Raw genomic sequence first — 20,000 nt, forward strand, 5'->3', positions numbered from 1 at the left:
CCCTTAAAGTTGATTCTCTTAGACTGCTCTATTTCTTATTTTTAACTCTACACATATTATTTAATTAAGGGGTCATTTATGAAATTCTCTTGCTGATCAACTAACTATTCAGCCGTTTTAAAGTTTTCTCGTTTTCAAATTTGTCTCTCTCTTTCTTCTAAAGTCACGAATATCCCTTCTTTTGGCCTGGTGATAAGTTCTCCACATGGTAACAGCTCATCAAAGGTCTGCTTGGATTCAATATTAAAATTGCGCATTATATGACACAAGACAACTTTTTCCTCCAAAAGAGCAAACCGTTGACCTAGGAAAAGAGAAGAGTAAATATATTAAGCCATCGATGATTCAATCATACGCAATAAATTTAACACAGTAGAAACAGGTTGATAAGGCCAACCATGCAATTACGAGTTGTATTTAGGAAATTGTCGTAAAAAGAAGCAAAAGGAGTAAAGCAAATTGTCCGCTCTTGTACATATTTGATTTCCGGGCATGCTATGCTATCTCCGTTGTCTACGATATCTCTAGCGATTTTGATCTTATGATTGTATGTCGCAATTTGGTACACGTTTTTTTTTCTACTGGCTCATTCAGGCAGTCAGCAAATAATTCTACCAGTAAAACACAACGGCAGAAAGGCTTTAGGACTTTTATTGGTCAGTACATCAATCTTCAAGGCAGTTGTTGTAGAGACATTAAACTCAGCAGTTACCAGAAGCCCACGACGCCTGCAGTTACTGAGCTCCCACCCAACTCGATTAACAGTATTCTATAAATATTGAAATAAATATTGTTGTTGTTGTTGGATTCCAAAGTCACCCAAGAGGTGTTTACACGGTGGTAGAAAATCCCAAGAACGTAAATCATCCTATCGGCGTATGTTTCCTACATCCAGCTGTTTACATGCAAAAACTATGCCTTACAGTTGAGCCAATCGTCAGAAGGTTCCTGGCCAAATGATTTGGAAGATCATAAGACCTGAGCATCATGAAAACGACTTTCACCCGGAAGAACCTAGTACAAAGGGTAGAGAAATAAATACGCGGTCGGGCGGTTAGTGAGCTACAACCCAACCAGAATTTAGCGGCATATGCATGGCTCTTACCAATACAGTTTCTTGGTCCAGCTGAGAACGGAAGAAATGCAAATGGGTGGCGTACTTGACTGTTTTCTGGTAGGAACCGGTCAGGTTCAAACTCAAGCGGGGAGGGCCACACATCAGGGTTTCTGTGGAGTGCTATTGGTGAAACTCCTACTGTTGAACCTTTCGGAACGAAGTATCCCCCTGCGAACCAAATAACTTTCTGGTTAAAATAGAAGTCAAAGTTTTGTTACGAAGGTGATAAAGTGCGTTTGTGTTCCTTGGTAATACTAAATTTTAGCAAGACTGGCTATAAAAGAGCTTATACCAGAATTTTTTGCGCTCTAAAGGCTAAGGTAAATATAATGTCAGCGGTATCGCTCTATTAAAACAGTTGAACAGCGTACAACTGCCTTGATAAGAGCAACGATGGTAAATTGATAGATAGTGTTCCTATTAGTTTTTATTTTGAACTTCTTGTAAATCCTCTATAATCTTTCCAGTTACCAGCTTATCTGCCATTTGAACCGCCTCACGTAGCTACTTTTTTTTGTTATTTTCCTTCCTTGTGTGTTAATTAACTCCTTTTGAAACTGCTGTGAGAAATTTATGTTAAAGCGGCATATGCTGTCTTGATGAGCTTTTCGTACTCTTGAGGGGAAAATGCGGAGATAAATACGGTTTAATAAATGAAAAAGCACGAAAAGGATGAAGCATCTTCATTGCCGAATTACTAGTATGGAAAACTGACTACGGTCGTTCTGAAACGTCATCATTAGTTGCAACTCGTTGTGTAGGGGCTATTCCTGGAAGTAAAGTAGAATATGGAATGAAGGCTCCTGAACTTTGCAAACATTTATAAAAATGACCGTCATGTACCCACGGCCAAGTATAGACATGATTTCGTAATTTTGCATCGTTCTTCAACAGAAACCAATTTATTGGCATTGCTTTGTAGCGTTAAGGATATACCAATGACCAGTGTCATCACGTCACTAAACAACAACAACAACAACTGGATGAACACAAATAAATTAGTTACCCAAAACGCTGTCCTCCAAAGTTGTTCTCGCAAAATGTGGTACCGATGGAAAAAGTCGTAGAGCCTCCTATTAGGAAACAGTAAGAAGTTTTAAACTGTGGTTTTGGAACCATACAGGACCCCGGAAATAAACTTTCTCTGCCTCTCTACTGGCGTTCACGTCAGCTAAATATTTTGCTTAGAAAGAAATTGCTGATCAAAGAGGGTGCAGGGAATGAATGAGGCAGATATTTAGGGAAGCCGGTTTAAGGGTGACACGTTGTCGCTTCCACTTTGTGGCTTCTAAGTTGTGGCATTAAACCTATATTGGGGGGGGGGGGGGGGGGGACTGTCTTGTCGGACTTTCACTGGGAGCATTGCTAGTCTTTGAGGGAATACTATCGCAGTTTTGTATCCTTTCAATATTTTCATTATACGTTCTCCTCCCTCTTCCAAGCTGTCGCTTCCAAGTTGTCGCGTTAGAGTTGGGGTTAGCGTTAGGGTTAGGGCTAACGTGGAAGCGACAACGTGTGACCCTTACCGGCTTCCGTGGATATTGGTACTTGCCTTTACTCCACTGATGAACTGGATGTGTAACGTGATTGCCTTAAGGACGGTGCCTACTAATTAAAGATATTTTTTCCCCGGTGTGTGATTATGCAGGAAATGTAGATCTTAACAAGTGTTATTGAAATCAGAAAAGAAAATTGGGGGTAACCACGCCTTTTCCAAATATAATTCAAGAGCAATATTTGTAAAAAGCTTTAAATTACAAAACAATGTATGGCGTTCTTTCTCAAATTGAAGCTTAATTATCTCTCAAAAATGCATGGTTACCCCTAATTTTCTTTTTGGATACCAAGGACACTTACTAAGATCTACTTTTTCCGGATAGTTTTAAACCGCGCAAAAATATCCCTGTATTAATAAGCAAGTCACATTAACTTGTAAAACCCTTTAAATCATGAGAAACAACGATATAAAAAGTCAACGGAAGATTTATTTGTTTTTCGGATTTTGATGCCCCAAACTTTTCGGCACATGATTAGTTTCCCTTCCCGCGCGCCTGATAACCTCCGGAGATGTAATAAATATCTTACTAACCTCGTTTTCTCGGTCCGTACGAAAAGTTAAGGATACTTGCTTTCTCGATCCCCGTTGATTTATGGCCCGCGCGCTTCGCGCTTCGGGCCATAAATCAACCTGAAAAAAACTTGGTCCGTTACTTATAATACGGTTAGTAAGAGGAATGTGTGTAACAGGCGCGTAAATAACAAAACTTACATGAAGCAAAGATGAGCACGCTGAACAACGATCTCTCTTATATCCTGGGGTTAGGGCTATTCTCAATGAAAGTGATCATCGCAATTAATGATGTAACACAATCGAACAGTTGGGAAAGTAGACTGAGATAACCCAGTCTTGAACGGGACTCGAACCCATGAACCTGCTATTGCAATGCACTTGCTCTGCCATCTGAACTATCAAGCGGACTGGGAGCTTGTCACTTACAAGTAGTTCGTATTATATACTGTGAAGTCTGGTTTTCACTAGCGACGCAGCAAATTTCCCTTTCGTAAACGGTCGTTGCCATTTCTCAGGACGGTCGTTGCCATTTGAAACTGTCGATGCCATTTATAACGGTCGACTGCACACTTCACTTCAAAGAAAATTAAAAGAAACAAACTAAGAGAAAATATTAACAAAAATTATAGACAAACGAGATGCTTCTGTGAAGCATACACTGGGTTGCCTGTGGTACGTGCTACAGAAAATCAGAAGGCACTGAATTGTGTGGTATTGAAATACAGCATTCCAGTCTCTGAAGAATAACAAATAAAAGAGAAGCGAGAAACATTGGCTTCTTTCAAGTTCCCTCACAACTTCTTTTTACCACAAGTGTGCCCTCTGAGCATGTGAGGGCTTTCTAATACTAAAGTTCACTGAAGTTAAGCCCTGCCGGACGGGGTTAGTGTTTGGATGGGAGACCAAAATAACGTACCCCTCTTAAAAAAGAAGCATCGGACCGAAAATACTATTAACTCTAACAAATGCGAACTCAGCAAGGTACAGATCTTTTTAGCTTGCTTTATGCAAAACAAATATTGATGAAAAAGCAAATAACTATTGATACACAGTTTTCAGAAAGAGCAGAAGGAAGTTTCCCGGACGGTCGATCGAGAATAAAATATTTACGACATCAAAACAACATTAATTTTGAACCGTGAATATAGAATATAAAAAGTTACGATCAGCGACAAACATTTTGGGAGATTTTTGCTATGTTCAAGTAAATTGCAAAATCGAAAAGTGACATGGCCGGAATTCAGCGGGCGCCGTGATTAAGTTACCGCGGCATGTTTACTCGTCAAACAGTGAAGCATCTGTGTCAAATGATGGCAAGATACCGGGTTTTTAAAAAGTTTCTTTTTCTGTCAAGTGTTATAAAGTTTGACAATGAAATGAGCGAAGTCAAAACAAAGATCACAATCGCCCAACTCTTGTTTATGCAAAGTCAAAATTTACTCTCCAAGACGCGTACGACGTTATTATCACCAGATAATTCCATCATTATGGAAATAGCGACTACTTTATTATTCATCTGCGTCACAAGTTTTCACTGATTTTGGGGCTCATTTTGTTGAAACTCAAGCACGCTTTCAACAGGCCTTTGAACCCTTCCTGCTTACATAGCAATACTAAAAAACTCCTCGCATATCACATTTCAACGTTAAGCTCGAAAATTCAATACTCAACATGATATTATAATTCACAAAGGCAGAAAATACCACAGAATCCTTTTCCAGCGAAAGTTTTAGTGAAACAAACAACATATTTGCTCTTAGAGGAAAAAACGTCTTCCTATTTCATTGCGTGCGTGAAGACAAGAAACTCAATTGTGTCAGATTACCTTCTACTTCAGGTAAATACTGCTCACTTTGATTTCGTCTCGACGGGCGATAGATTGTTGTCGAAGTCCAGTACTCGTCGCTTTTGAGATTCATGCCTAGTTTATCCAACTGACTTTCCATTATTGAGCTCCATAAGGGTATATTTTGTTTAAGGATCCACTAAAACGCCATTCGCGTTGCATGACTTTCGACGCCATTGCAGGCTAAGTTAATGATTCTACTGTGTCCACCAGAGAAATCTACGCAGTTCCACTACCCTCTCGATCCTAAGAAAATACGCGCAGAAGGCTCTATGCACAAAGACACCACTTACCAGGGGAGTGACAGGCAAGACTTTTACCGACACGGAAAAAAAAAAAAGAAAAAAAAGAAAAAAAAGAAAACAAACAAACTAAACGCAGACCTCGACTGGGTTTGCCCATAGGCAACCCAGTAAAAAGGAAAAAAAAAACATTTATAAAAGAAAAACTTGTGGAAAAAAAGAGTCCGAAAATTTCAAGACTCGAACTTCTTGTTTTTAGCCCTCACCCTAAACAGAACCCTAACCCGAACCCTAACTCATATGACCAGCGAGACACAACTCACAGTAACCGCAACCTTTTGAGTTCTTAGACCTAATGAGTGTAATTCAGAGCTAAAAAAATGGCATCGACCGTTTCAAATGGCAACGACCGTTCTGAGAAATGGCAACGACCGTTTACGAAAGGGAAATAAGTAGGGACGCAAGCACAAGCACAAGCGCAAGCGTAAGAGAGCTTATTTCACCGTGAAAACTGGGTTGACGCAAGCATAAGCACAAGCCGCAAGCACAAGGATCAAAATGTTTCCTTTTCCTTGTGCTTGCGCTTATACTTGCGTTCGCTTGCGTTGTGTGACAACGAAACACAGCGTAAGCACAAGGAAATTTGCTACTTCTGGCCAATTAACCCTTTCACTCCTGTGGGGTTCCCCATTGACGAGTAAAATCGTCGGGTGTTAGACAGTGTAAAATCTAGAAGTGTCACTCTTGGGAGTGAAAGGGTTAAAGCACTCGTTCCAAATTCCCCACGTCTGAGAATCTGAACAAATCGCGGCTGGACGAAGAAAAGGAGCTAAAGAGAATTCCATTTTTTTAGTTATCCAATATGGCCATGGCAGCTGGCCATGATGGATAATGGGGCTTTGTGAATAATACCTTTATAACACATTCCAAGTAACGGAGGTCTTTAAAGTCATCCACTGTAAGAGTGTCTGGACGCTGTTCTGTAAAACATAAAATTCACATAATTAACTGTTTTTTAGCAAGGTCAGTGAAAGAAAATATAGGACAGCCACTTCTTCCTTGTTTGATTTCTTTTTTAGCTTACCGAAGAAGTGGTCCACTTCCTCATGAACTTTTTGCTGCATCTCAGGATATCGACCAAGACAATACAAAGCCCATGTGATTCCAGCTGCTGTCGTATCGTGACCCTTTTCAAGAGAGAAACAAACAAGCAAAATCAGAAAACACATTAACCATCAAAGCAACCTACTGAACGTTGGCGAAAAAGCAGATATGTCCAAAAATGCCCCAAATTAGGTGCACGCAGATTTCAATAAGAGTTACGAAACGAAGTGCCTCCTCGTTGTCGACATCACTCGTGTCTCGGAATACCGACAATTAACGTTACAAAGTGTCCCCCATATCACCTTACTCTGATTCTTCGCTTTCGCTTACAATAGCAAAGAAAAGAACTGACTTACCTGACCGGACCTTGTTAGCGAGAAAAGCAAAGTCGGGCAATTGAGAATTTTAATGCCCCGCAAAAATGCTTACAAAAAAAACAAACAAAAGAAAACAACTTTCTTCTACTTTCGTATAAGGAGTCTATAAAACTTAAGAGAGGGTCTTAAATGTTGGAATTATAAGTTTGGGGTCATTAGCTCCTGTTTCCACCGTCTTAATTGTAATTTCAAAGTTTCAAAACGGGCGGCTCGAATTACCTCAAACATGAAAGTATCAACCTCTTCTCTGACTCCCTCTAGTGAAATTTCTCCGCTGTCATAGGCATTAAGCAAAAGATCAAGGAATGCTAAGAATGTCTTTTTGCGAGGTTCTTCCTGCTCTGTATCGTCGTCTTGAAGTTTCTCTTTTGAATTCATTTTCGTGGCTGCTCGTTCCGCAACGCGCTCTTCAATAACTTCGAGACAAACGAAAAAAAAAATCCACTGTCTTATACTGTGATCTCGTAAAGTGAACTAGTTAAACAAAGGATGGGTTAACTGAAAAGAGATTCACAAACTCTGTTGAACGTAAATATTCACAACAACGCAAGCTTGTAAGCCCGTACGAACGAAATCTGAAAAAATTCTCTTCCGTCGTTCTGCAATGATAAATATGTTGATTTATTCAACTTTTAAATTCTCATTTTATATTATGATAATTTCGGAAAGGACAACAAGGACAAATCAAAGTTACAGATTCCTTTCCAAATGGTTGTCTTCTTCTGTGTTTCTAACTGTTTTTGGATAATGATTTCTTCCTCCAACTTTTCGCGCAGTGCTACACTATGTTCATGCTCTGGCGCGTTTGACTACTTTAGCAAGCACTTTCTTCTGCCATCCTGTTTCTTTTGAAGCAAGTTTTAACCTACCTCGCGAGGGCAGTTTGGTTTTAACCCGTTCCGCCCTCCCCCCCTCGCTATTGATGAGTAAAATTGTCTGGCGTTAAACAGAGTAAAATATAGTCTCATGATTCCTAAGAATCAATGAGTTAAACATGATTTAAAATGCGTTGGATGATAGCACACAACGTGAACGCCACAAATCCAATCCCTGTTTAACTAAACTTCTTTAACTTGTTTATCTGTTTAGTGTGGACAGGGTATAAGCCACGTTTTGAGCAATAAAGAAAAGAAAGGAAAGGAAAGGAACTTTATTTAAGTGTCTAGTGGTTCTAGCGCTGAAGCACTAATTGGGGATACTGTAAATTGAAATTAAAACAATTAACACAAATCAAGTCAAATGTTGGTTTTTGAGGAGAGGGGAAACCGGAGTACCCGGGCAAAACCTCTCGGTGTAGAGTAGAGAACCAACAAACTCAACCCACATATGACGCCGAGTCGCCCGGGCCACATTGGTGGGAGGCGAGTGCTCTCACCACTGCGCCATCCCTGCACCCCCAAGAGTGAAAGGATAGAGGGAAATTGGAATAATGCTAAGGGAGGACGGGAAAGCGGGAAAGGAAGCAAAAAGATGGTGGAAAGTTGAGCAGGACTGAACTGGGAAATAGTTCTACCTTGTTCATGAAACCATGAATGATTTTTAGACATTTATCGTGCTCTCTTCCTGAAGTTGTCCAACTGTACAAGATATCGTTCCACAACCACGGCGATCGCTGTCGCTTGTGAATCAGGCCGGATATCCTAATAAAAATTCAGCACAACATATGAAGCAATAACTGACGCAAGGACTTGTTATTTAAGTCACAATTTAGCGTGTGAAATGCAGATGATCCTGAGGCGATCTAGTTAATCGGCAATAAATGTCTACAGTAAAATATAAATTTTATAAGCACCTAAAAGCAGAACTATTACCTCAAGACTGCATTGACATATGGAGAACTGCAATTTTCTTGAGCATTCGGCGACGAGTCCATTGATGTAACTTGATCATGAAAAAATATTTATAGACATTAGAGCCAATAAATTCATTAATTAAGGCAATATTTCTTAAATTGAACTTCTTGTGCTGCAGTGAGTGTCGAAGGTCATAGCTGCGATCATTTTCAGCCAATAAGAGCCAAAACAAAGAACCAATTGTGATTGGTTCATAGTCATTTTCGCGCGCTCAGCGCCGACTGCATGGATTCTCATCGCGTTGTTATTCTCTGGTTTGTTTCACGGTTTGAGGGTGCTTTGATTGGCTAATTGATTTGGTCAAGCATATGTACCAATTCAGTTGTTTTATCTTTATTTGTTCATGAAAGAGTAACTGAATCCTAAAACCGAGTTCGAGCGTGCCGTCACAAAACAAACGTTCTGCAGGGAGTACGATCCCCAGATTTCACTTAGTCCTGCCAGGCAAACTTACGCACATAAAATGTGGTCACACATGACTTACTGCAAATGATATCCAACGTGCAAAGCGAAATGTAAGGCATAATGTTGAAGACGCCTTTGCTAGCTTTCCTCTGTTAAAATGAAATTTTAGCAAAACTTCATTTCGTCTATCAGTTCGTTTTGAGAAGTTTAAGCTTATTTGAAAAAAAAAAAATGAATAAAGCTTGTTTTACTTCGGTTCAAAGGCAAATTACCTTCAGGCTTTGCACCAGAATCACTGCTTGTTCTTCAAACACTTGAATAAAATCGTTCAAAATTCGAAAATGAAAAGTTGGGGTTATCAACTTCCGTCGAGCCCTCCACTTGGATCCATCACTACACACGAAGAATGAAAGACTATTAAGAAGAATGTAGAAATAATTTACATGTAGGAAACCACAGAAAGGTTTTGAAATGCGCGAGGAGGAGAGAAACAATTACGATATACAACAGCAACTTCTGATTCACTTCTTAAAGAACTGGCCACTAAACAATAGTATTGGTTCTATACGTTTGTATTCATTCCGTAACATGAAATAATGAATTTCCATTTCGATTGGAAATCATCGGCAAATTTTATTTATTTATTTATTTTTTCCCAGAAGGAACGTGACTTCCCGGAAGGTCAAAAAAATAATAATGAAGATCGACAAACGATAAACGATGCCATCTTCTCTGTATTATCCACAGACATAAAAGTCGGAGAGTACCTGCACTGATAACTATATTCCCCGGGGGGGGGACTCCCATATGAAACAGACGGGGATGCTCGTCGTCTCGCTTAGGGGTGTAAATTTTGGATTTTGGTCTCGCTTAGGGTGTTCCGGGCAAAGCGCAAATATTTTATGCCACCAAGGTCTCGTTTAGGGTTCCGCGAAGTAACACAGAATTACGCGAAGAGAAATAGAAGTCAAATTTCCCTTTAAATCTTGTTTTTAGATAAAAGCATTCGATAATTATGCCTTTTTATCATTAAAACTCATTGCGTGTCGTATTTTTGTGTTTTTAAACGGTCTCTTTTAGGGGTCAAAATTTGCTTAAGCCACGCCTAGATTGGTCTCCTTTAGGGGTTAAATTCAAAATTTCCGACGAGCATCCCCGTCTGTTTCATATGGGAGTCCCCCCCCCGGGCTATATTCCTGTCTCTATCTGTTTTCGAAGATCTGTTTTCGACAGAGAGCAGCGTTTGTGCACTAGGACATTCAAAAATGCAAATGACAGGGGCACCCAACGAATCTGTTCCTCACATTATCTTTTCCCCGGAGGAATCTTGCTGGCTGGCAAAAATACAGGTGTTTCGATGAGCTGGCTGGGAAATTTTGTTATTGATAGAGGTTTTGCCTGGGAATTACTGACGTTTTCAAGCATTTCAACCCGAGCTGGGTGCAGAAACTCTGAAGACTGAGGACGGCTGAAAAAAAAAAAAAAAGAAGAACTCCTTCCCTCTCCTAGAGAGTAGTCACAAACGTACGACGGCTGGTCAGAGTGATTGCGCTTGTGGAAAAAACCTGTTTTGTCCCGGTTTTGTCGCTTTTGTGCGGTCGTTTTGGATCGATGGATTTGAAAGCGCGCGGAATTCCTGGCTGGGAAAAAAATTGATCATCTGGCTGGGAAACCAACCAATTTTATCTAGCTGGCTGGGAAATTTCTTGTGTGTCTTGCTGGGAAAAAGGAACAGATAATGTTTTCCCAGCAACACTGAAAAACACCTGAAAATGCCTTAATAACATTTATTTTCATTAACTGGGGTATAATAATACATTTTACAACAAATTGGTCGTTGAGTGCCCCTGAAATGACGCCTTGGCATCAGAGCGGTTTCGTTGAACACCACCTGAACACTATTTCATCTCTCTCTCCATGGGTATCCCATAAAAGTTATGGGGCTTAGTTTTCCATGAAAAGCCTTTTTTTCACACATGAGGGCAAAGGGTGTCTGGGAATACTGTGATTGGTGTATAAGTAACAATTAGTAGAACTTTGGGTAATCAGTGAAGAAACAAGCTAAATATTGATTGAAATTTATTTCATTGTGTTTAAGTTTATGGCAGTTGGAGCACAGATGAGGTGTTAGAGTACTCCTATGAAAACAATAGCAGATAGCTAATCCAGCTAGTTTTTGGGCCTTTTTAGAAGTTGTATCAAAGAGGAACAATGGCGAAGAATTGGAGAAACGTACGTTACCTTAACAGTAAGCCTTTTGTTGCAGTGGACGTCAGGACCAGCAAAAAAGAAAGAGACATAAAAGGTACTGAGTTATTAAGAAAAAGAAAACCAATATATTTATAGAAACACAAATAATAACTAAACCCATGAAAGTAATGCAGGGGAAGCTTAAGAAAAATAACTAGATCAGTATGTATACATGCGTACTGACGCATTGGTGGAGCACAACACCGCAAGAGGAATGCTACAGCCAGCGTTCCCGGAAGGTTTTTGTGTGTTCTGCCCGTGTGAAAATCATAGCGAGAAAATCATCCTACTTTTCCCGCAGCAAAGTCTATTCAGAGTAAGCTAATTTTGAGGCTCATAAAATGCTCTGGTCTGCTAACCAGCGAGCTAGAGTCTGATTCTCTGTACTTGAGACATGAGGACAAAGGTACGGGGATACTTAGAGACCTTAATGGCAAAGTTCCCATTATCTAAACACTCAAGGGGTGGGGAGAATTCGAGACAGTTATGAAAACCCGAGACTGCGTCTCGGGTTTGCATTCCCTTAAAACTGGCAGACCAGATCTTACAGCACTCTCAAAGTATTAAATACCTTGGTGTATACATTGACAGTCACTTGATATGGAATGACCATATTGAATATATATGTAACAAAATAAGCAAAAATATCAATATCATGATTACGTTAAAGCGTTACTTGACATCCCAATCATTAATTTCGGTCTGCTATTTATTAATACATCCTTTTCTCAATTATAGATGTATTTTTAATTATGATGCTCCTCTTTCTAAAGTCGTGAAACTGCAAAATAAATCCATTCGCTCAATTAATGATGTTCCATTGACGGAACCAATAACCCTTACTATGTTGCTCTGCATTTATTGAAACTCTCTGATATAGTTAAATTCAATACGTGCTTTCTGTGTTATGATTATTTGAGAGATGATAAAACTCCTAGTTTTTCTTTGATCTTAAGCTCTGAACAGCATATAGTTACAATACTCGCAGTACATCTTTTGACCAGCTATAGTTATTAAATCTTTTCGAACAAATCTTAGGAGATTTTGTCCAAGTATTAGTGAAAAATATTTTTGGAACAACATTTCTCTGACCCTCTGCCTATTCGAAATCCTCGAAAAGTGCGCACACAAGAGCACTAAAACGTTATTATGCTGCTCAGTATTAATATACTTAGTCGACGTTTTTGCCTCTCAATATAATTAATTGTAAGTACTTTTGTAATTCATTGGCTGTCTTATATCTAAATTATAGTCACATAACTTTGTAACTTCACTTTTCTTTTTCCTTTGATATAGTAAAAGATAAAGTCAAGGGGCACCATGCATAATAGTTCAACGAGATGTGCCCCTCTTCTTTTCTTTTCATGCAATATTTGAAAGTGCCCCTAACCCTTCAACTTGTTGTTGTTGTTTTTTTTTTTGTAGATTTTCATATCCTTCAAGAGCTCATTTTCGGAAAAAAAAGAATAAAAATATACAGTCCTGATTATTTTACGAGCGCTTGAAGTTATTTTTTTGCGCGCTATAAGCCACGCTAGCTGGACAAATTGTTGTCTCGTGGGCTTATTAGGAACGAGCCAATGAGAAGCGTTCGATATTTGACACTTTTTAGCTGCACGTAAGAAAAGGACATTCCAACAACTCAAGCTTGCACGATGGCCTTTTCTTACGTCACGCTTGATATATGGACACATTTAATTAACCGAGTGGAGGACTAATGCGAACGATAGGTGAAAAAACGGTCAAGACTGCCATCACTTTTAGCGCTCGTCAAAAAATCAGGATTCAATATATTTTTAATTTTTTTTCTGAAAATGATTTCTTGAAAGATATGAAGATGGGAAGCTGATCTTTTAGCATGCCTTTATGGTAACAAAAATAAAAAGGACTACCTGTTCCAAGCCAGGGAATCAAGTACGAATAATCACCAGATTTAATGGTATGCTTGGAGCTGTTTAAAACAACCTGCAAAAATAAAAATTTGGTTTTATCAACGGAGTTGATAATGTAAATTGGCCACCGTACAGAGATTCTAAAAGCTGACGTTTCGAGCGTTAGCCCTTCGTCAGAGCGAATCAAGGGATTATGGGTTACGTGTAGTTTTTATAGTAGAGTAGGAGCTACGCTATTGGTGGTAACATGGCAACGTGAAAAATAGGAATATATTAGTTAAATGAAAAGCGTTCGTTAATACCGTGAGGATTAAGGGTGCCGATTTGAAATATGAATTTTTGTTTCAAATTCTTGCGGCTTTCCGTCGTACCTAGATGTAAAGAAAGGCCGCAGATACCCATGTGTTTTTTGGAGTGGTTAGGCAGATTAAAATGGCGAGCGACTGGCTTAGATGCATCCTCGTCATTCTTCTCAACATCGCGAAGGTGTTCGCGGAATCGGTCACCTAGTCGTCTACCTGTCTCACCAATGTATAATTTATTGCATAACGTACAGGTTATGCAATAAATGACATTTGCGGGGGTACATGTGAAACGATCGGTGATCTTAACAGATCGCTTAGGTCCCGATATCTTGCTAGTGTTAACAATGAAAAGACAAGTTTTGCATCGTGAGCGCGCGTATTTGGAAATGCCAAGTTGCTCGTTAGTGGAATCCGTCTGAGTTTTAGACGTGTCCACACAGCCTGAATCGATGGAAACTTTCTTTGCCCATCAAAACTGTTTCTGCAATATTCTTAGCCTAGCCTTCAATTTTGGGGAAGGCATTTTTTTCCCTTCATCAACAAATTAGATAATTAATTATTTTTTTTGATGGGCAGAACTCAAACCTAGGATGCTACTACGAGTCAATCGGCTTTTGAGCAACATGCAGAGCCCTGGGAATATGGTGCCAGATAAGACTGATCGCAGTTGCTCTACATACCGAATTGAAAGATATTCGAGATGATATTTCACAGTTTTTTGCGTTCGTTGGGCTGACGAGTACGAAAATTCGATCTCTGCCATGAGTCGAAACTCACCTCGATCCAATCGGCGCCCAAGTTAGGCGAGTCGGAAATTTTCAATAGAATTCTCATCAAATTTAAGCCACCAATCCAGGTAGCTTAAGTGGGTTAGCAATTACTTTCGGCCAATGAGAAAGTTGCTTGCGGTTATTCAAATGGTAAATACAACATGCGTGCTATTTTTATTTATTTTAGTATTGTATTGACACATGCTCTATCCTCATCTAATCTTACCCGTAAGAACACGTTTTATTTTTATGTCGCTTAACATAGTCTGCAAACAATCCACTTTCAGGAATGTTAAGCCAGACGACAGCTGTCGTGAAAACACCGACTCTGTAGCGGAAGTGGGTGAATAAAGTAAGTATCATTATTTACCCTGAGATTTTTAGAGTAGTCATAGTAGCTAATATCTCCGAGCATTGAACAGAACAACTTTAAGAATCCCAACTGACCGGAGGCAAACTAATTGGCTATTTACAAGCGCAGCCAGGAAATTGAACTAGGGACTACCTGGAACAAAATCCCCGAATCTCAAGACAAGCGCCCTAACCACTGGGCTCACCCAGTGAACAAAGATGGCGTGTACGAAGTAGGGAAGTGTACGAAGTAGAGAGCTTCTTTAGAGGCTAGCGGAGACATCTGGATGGTTCTTATATGTCAATTTTAAAGAAGAGGATTTTCATGTCAAAAAGAGGTCAGCCTCCTTTCGTTGCATAAACATTAAACACTTAATGACTGGTCCCGAGGGAAACCGTTGATTTTGTTTCCCGAGTGTCTATATATCAATTTTTATTAGATAGATACTGATGAAATACCAGGATTTCTCCTTTGACTAAAAAATCATATCTTCACCGCGCGCAGTGAACGTATCATTTTTATCTTTCACATGTGAGGAAAGTATCTCTCACTCGTTCGCTTCGCTCACTCGTGAGAGATACTTTCAGCACTCGAAGATAAAATTCATATCCCAGCGCGGGCATGTAATATCCTCTATTTAACTTCAAATTCTAATTTTTAAACTATATCAAATCTTAACTATTTCTTATTTCTCCAAATCTTACTACTCTTTTGAGAAAAACTATCTCCTCCCAAATATACCGAAAAATCACCAAAAAATTTACAAAACACCTCAAAGCATTGATTTGTGTTTTGAGCATAGGGTTCTTGTATTGCTTGAAATGCGAACGAGATATTTCCATTAAACGGATTTTAAGCGGCGTGAAAACAGCTTTCAGGTATACCCCCGCCTTGACTTGTTTTCTACTGTCAAAGTTACCTTCAGAACCTTCTTTTTTGCGTAGAATAAGCTTTTAGAAGGCTGTTCTTGTCTTCTGAGAGGATGCTCTTCGATTCTGAGCAATTTTGTGGGAAAAAAAAAATTATGCTAAGTCGCGTCGCGTAGCTCAATGCCTGAAGTTGCCCGAGTCAGCCTGAATAGGCCACTTTAGAAATATCAATATTCAGCCAGGAAACCATGACCCGGAGCCTACAGCTCCCATACTGGGCCTATGTAACGGCATTTTTACAGACCGATCTATTTTTAGACTATCTTTTCTGGAAAAAAAAGCAAAGGCAGTTCCGGTTCGGTGACCCTATGACGTCAGCTTAATTTCTTGTAATTGGTCATCGGGCTCCTGTGGGAGCCTCATTAGCGGGAAATTCAATCTAAAAATAAATAGGTCTGTGAAAACGCCGTGACACGAACACAGTAGAGTTGTAGGCTCTGGGTCATTGGTTCCTGATTCAGCTTGATAGTGAGGCAGAGAGGACAGAAACAGTAGAAACAAGTTGCAATGAATATGAAAGAGATTATCATATCATCTACTTTCCTTCGTCTTTTTGTCCTCTAAACGTCTCTTTCAAGCTGAATTTTAATATATCGAAAGTGGCCTATTCCAGTTTGACATGATCGTCGCGTCGCCGAAAAAATCATAAAATATTCACGGATGAGTCGATTGGCAAAGAATGGAGAAAGGATATTTTCTACCAGTAATAATTACTGTGTTTTGCACGAGAATGTAACGAAGAGCTTAAATGTGACTTTCCTTTCGTGGCGTGAGTGATATTGCAAATTTTCTCCCGATCTGTTACAATTTGAAATTCCTTAGGAATTCTAATCGCTAATTCCTAGAAATTCCAAGTTGCAACTTTTAAGTTAAATATGAAGACCATTTTCATGTGCACATGAGAGTCAAAATAGGTTTTAATGTACCCTCACGCCCCCTATCATGTCACAGGATGTTTACCTTTGCGTTTTACGATTAGAGTCATTAGACAACAAATCTACGGTATATTGATCTTCTCATAGTTTATTTACGGTACAAGGGATGACTATATGTAGGCAACTGTTTAGCCCTACCTCTGCTAACTCCGGCTTGAATGTCAGGAGGTAAGGATACGCCGGTCCGAGCCAGAGGCAATAGAATCCCACTGACCTGTAGTCATTCGCCCACTTTAAGACTTGCGTGAGCATTCCTACAAAAAGACATAGTCACTCACAAGCTGCTCTTATCCCCAAGTGTAATACTACAAAGAAAACTGTCGTGTAAAGATATAACAATAGCACTGTGGTACGAAAGCGTATCTTGTAACTTCCTTGTCGTAAACGTTGGTAGACATGATTGTAAACAAATAAAGTCTTGCTAACCTTCAGGATGAGTTGGGAGTTCCCATGCATTACCAAATAGAAAATTAGGCCTTGGACCTGGTAGTTTTCTGAATTCTGCCAAAGAGTGGTGTTTTTCAAGAAGAGTTGTGATACCAAGAGCAATGAGTACAACAACAAGAGTTAGGAGTATCGCGACAAATACCATCTTCGCAGTTTGGTTGATTGATGATAGAATACTTAAATTAACCAAATGAAAAACTTTGAAGGACCTTGAGAAGCAACGCTTTCGTCAATCTATTCCTCGGAATTAGGGATGAACCTTTCTCCGCTAACGTTCTTTTCCGGTTTTTCGGCGAATCCTTGAGTTTGTCGTCTGTCACGCGGTCACCGTAGGCTACCAAGATTGTTGTAACCCTTTGTGCTCAGGCTTGTGACCTCTGGAGAGATCGCATTGTTATGATGCAGTCGTCGATGGTATAATTGTTAGGGTTAACAATATTTAATAGTTAGACAGTGACGGGCGCTGATGATATTGCTTTTTTTTTCATGGTGATCTATTAAAATTTGAGCTACTTTAAACTATTATGACGTGACTTATGACGTCGTTTAGCGAAACGATAGGCGAAAATACATTTTTGCTTTCGAAGGCTAAGGGATAAGCCACTAAAATTAGATGTATTGGAAGCGCCGGGTATTAGATTGTAAAAATCTTTTTTCGTGAAACAAGAGACTCCAAGGCCGTTTACACGACAGTAAGCACTATTTGAGATGCTGCTTACACATGGATCAACAGTACTCATTTCGAAATAGTATTTTTAGGTTAGTCCATGGACTGGAGGTCAGCTGTACCGACCCACTCAGATCATGTCACGCAGCATGTGGGAATTCAAAACATAACTCCTCAAGCCACAGGCAGCCCAAGCTCGGTATATGATTATTGACTTTGTATTGGAAAACATACTTTGAGCTTATAAATGCTAAAATAAGCTGTAAATGTAGAAATAAAGTTCGCTTACCTCTACATACGGTTGTCCTCGTCTTTTCTGTGCAATCGGAGGGCAAATTTGTGTCCGTTTTAGACGGGTTTGCGGCTTTCGAATTTTTGCGATGTCGTTAGTTGTCATTTCCCCTCATGAGGGGAAATGACAACTAACGACATCGCAAAAATCCTCGCGAAATACGCCGTAGGCATGTTTTTCCTCGAGTTTGTAATAAACTTGCATAAACATTCGATATCTTTTCCGCGTCCAATTATATATTGGACCCTTTGTTCCATACTCTATGCGTCCAAAAGGAAAACGAGTGCGTCCCAGGACGCAATGACGCACTCTGGATACATCTGTTAAACTATACATATAGCCCACCACTTAGTCCAGGGTAGTCGACGGACAAGGAGCGAGTGAAATGCTCATAGTTATCCCAAGGTATCAATCGTTTTCTCACGTTTGCCGATTGCGTTTGCTAAAGAGTCTCCCGGAGCCCAACATTTATTGAGTGTTATAATACGTTGGTCATTGCTTTTACCGAGTTGAGGGCTCCATTTACGCTCGTTGTCCGCGGGTTCGGCGGGCCAACAGAATAACATCCTTTGGCATGATAGTGACAAGCTTGGCGTGTATCGCGCATAAAGGTCCATAAAGTAGTATCTTCGAACAGACCGACAAGATAAGCTTCGCTAGCCTCTTGAAGAGCCACCACAGCAGAGCTTTGGAAACGAAGGTTATCACAGGCGGCCCAGACGTTGTTTTTGATTTGTATACGAGACAGTATTGCGTTACGTTTTGAGCCATTTAAGAGAATGTATGAAACGATTCGAAAATCGCTCTAAATTCAACTTGTAGTAAAGGAAACTTTTCCAGGTTTGCTCTCCAAACCTGGAAAAGTTTAAATCGTCAAAATGGCTTTAGAACGCCTCAGATGCCACAAAGACTTCAAAATAACACGAGAGCAGACTAAAGTAAGTTTCTTTTATTTAAATCCTTTACTACAAGTTGAATTTAGAACGATTTCCGAATCGTTTCATACATTCTCTTAAATGGCTCAAAACGTAACGCAATACTGTCACGTATATAAATCACAAACAACGTCTGGGCCGCCTGTGAGGTTATAAGTCTTGAAATCCTGGGCAATTTTTTTACCGGCCGGTCTAAAACACAGGCTCTTTCAAACATGCAGCGGCAACGATACCTTGACATGCAAATCTGAACAATCTTGATCAGAAGACACATCGCATTGACCAGACATGTTTGATTACGCCAATTACACTGAGAAATTAGAGAATACGGTCATATCACCTAAATCAAATTAAAATGTATACGCACCAGAAATTCCCACCAAATGATTTCAGTAGGATCGAAATGCACCAATGAGAATGTGTTAGTTGTGAACCAATGAAAAGTGGACAATTTCGATCCGTGTGTTAATCGTCTGTAAGGTCATTTTGTTATAAATAGCAATTCATTCCCTCGTTGGCATCATTCAACTCAAGTGCTACTCGAAGAAGGAAAATGAAACCAAAAGTTGTAGGAAAGAAAGGCGAGAAGAACGCAGGTAAGACCAAGGCTGCAGGAACAGACAAGAAAAGGCCAAAAACGAGAAAGGAAAGCTATGCAATCTACCTCTATAAGATTTTGAAACACGTTCACCCTGACACTGGTATCTCCTGGAAAGCCATGGGTATCATGAATTCCTTCGTCAATGACATATTCGAGCGCATCGCTGGCGAAGCCTCGCGCTTGGCACATTGCAACAAGAAGTCAACCATCAGTATCAGGCTGCTCCTGCCTGGTGAACTGGCGAACCAAGCTGTCAGTGAAGGTACCAAGGCTCTCAGCAAGTACACCAGCAGCAAGTAAACTCACTGAATTTCGAACCAAGAAAACCCAACGGCTCTTTTAGGAGCCACCAAATTTCAGAAAAGTGATGACCAACAAAGCAACACGAGTTCTAGCTGAACTCTCGTTTATAAATATTCCTGTAAAACCTTATCGGGCAGACGGTAAATACGTCATGTCGCATATTTGCTTCCAAAACGTTTCGTCTCTGAAAAATTCATTTTTCTCACACACCAGTAAATTCAAAACAATTTGCCCCGAAGCGGTACTTTGACTAATGCAAAATTTGCAATTATTCCACTCTATAGATAGCAATAAAATTTCGCAACAA

The 20,000-nt window shown here is 39.8% G+C and overlaps 1 protein-coding gene across 2 annotated transcripts in view; it reads right to left on the reverse strand.

The window, feature by feature from the left end:
* LOC138032760 (cytochrome P450 4V2-like) overlaps positions 1-17,794 on the reverse strand; it is a 17,860-nt gene extending 66 nt beyond the window's left edge. The window contains exons 1-14 of one of the 2 annotated variants that reach the window (XM_068880483.1): positions 16,875-17,793; positions 16,587-16,702; positions 13,158-13,230; positions 11,257-11,269; positions 9,288-9,408; positions 9,095-9,164; positions 8,569-8,638; positions 8,255-8,397; positions 6,977-7,173; positions 6,361-6,463; positions 6,189-6,256; positions 2,124-2,190; positions 1,106-1,285; positions 1-304 (exon numbers count right to left, since the gene is read on the reverse strand). The exon at positions 1-304 is cut by the window's left edge and continues 66 nt beyond it. In XM_068880483.1, the coding sequence (XP_068736584.1) occupies positions 135-304; positions 1,106-1,285; positions 2,124-2,190; positions 6,189-6,256; positions 6,361-6,463; positions 6,977-7,173; positions 8,255-8,397; positions 8,569-8,638; positions 9,095-9,164; positions 9,288-9,408; positions 11,257-11,269; positions 13,158-13,230; positions 16,587-16,702; positions 16,875-17,040 (1,557 nt within the window). In that variant the 5' untranslated portion in view covers positions 17,041-17,793 and the 3' untranslated portion in view covers positions 1-134. Of the gene's footprint in view, positions 305-1,105; positions 1,286-2,123; positions 2,191-6,188; positions 6,257-6,360; positions 6,464-6,976; positions 7,174-8,254; positions 8,398-8,568; positions 8,639-9,094; positions 9,165-9,287; positions 9,409-11,256; positions 11,270-13,157; positions 13,231-16,586; positions 16,703-16,874 lie in introns of both variants that reach the window. The other variant, XM_068880482.1, reaches the window with a different exon arrangement.
* Positions 17,795-20,000: the final 2,206 nt, after the last annotated feature.

The sequence above is a fragment of the Montipora capricornis genome, chromosome 14, assembly GCF_036669925.1.
Source record: "Montipora capricornis isolate CH-2021 chromosome 14, ASM3666992v2, whole genome shotgun sequence".
NCBI lineage: Eukaryota > Metazoa > Cnidaria > Anthozoa > Scleractinia > Acroporidae > Montipora > Montipora capricornis.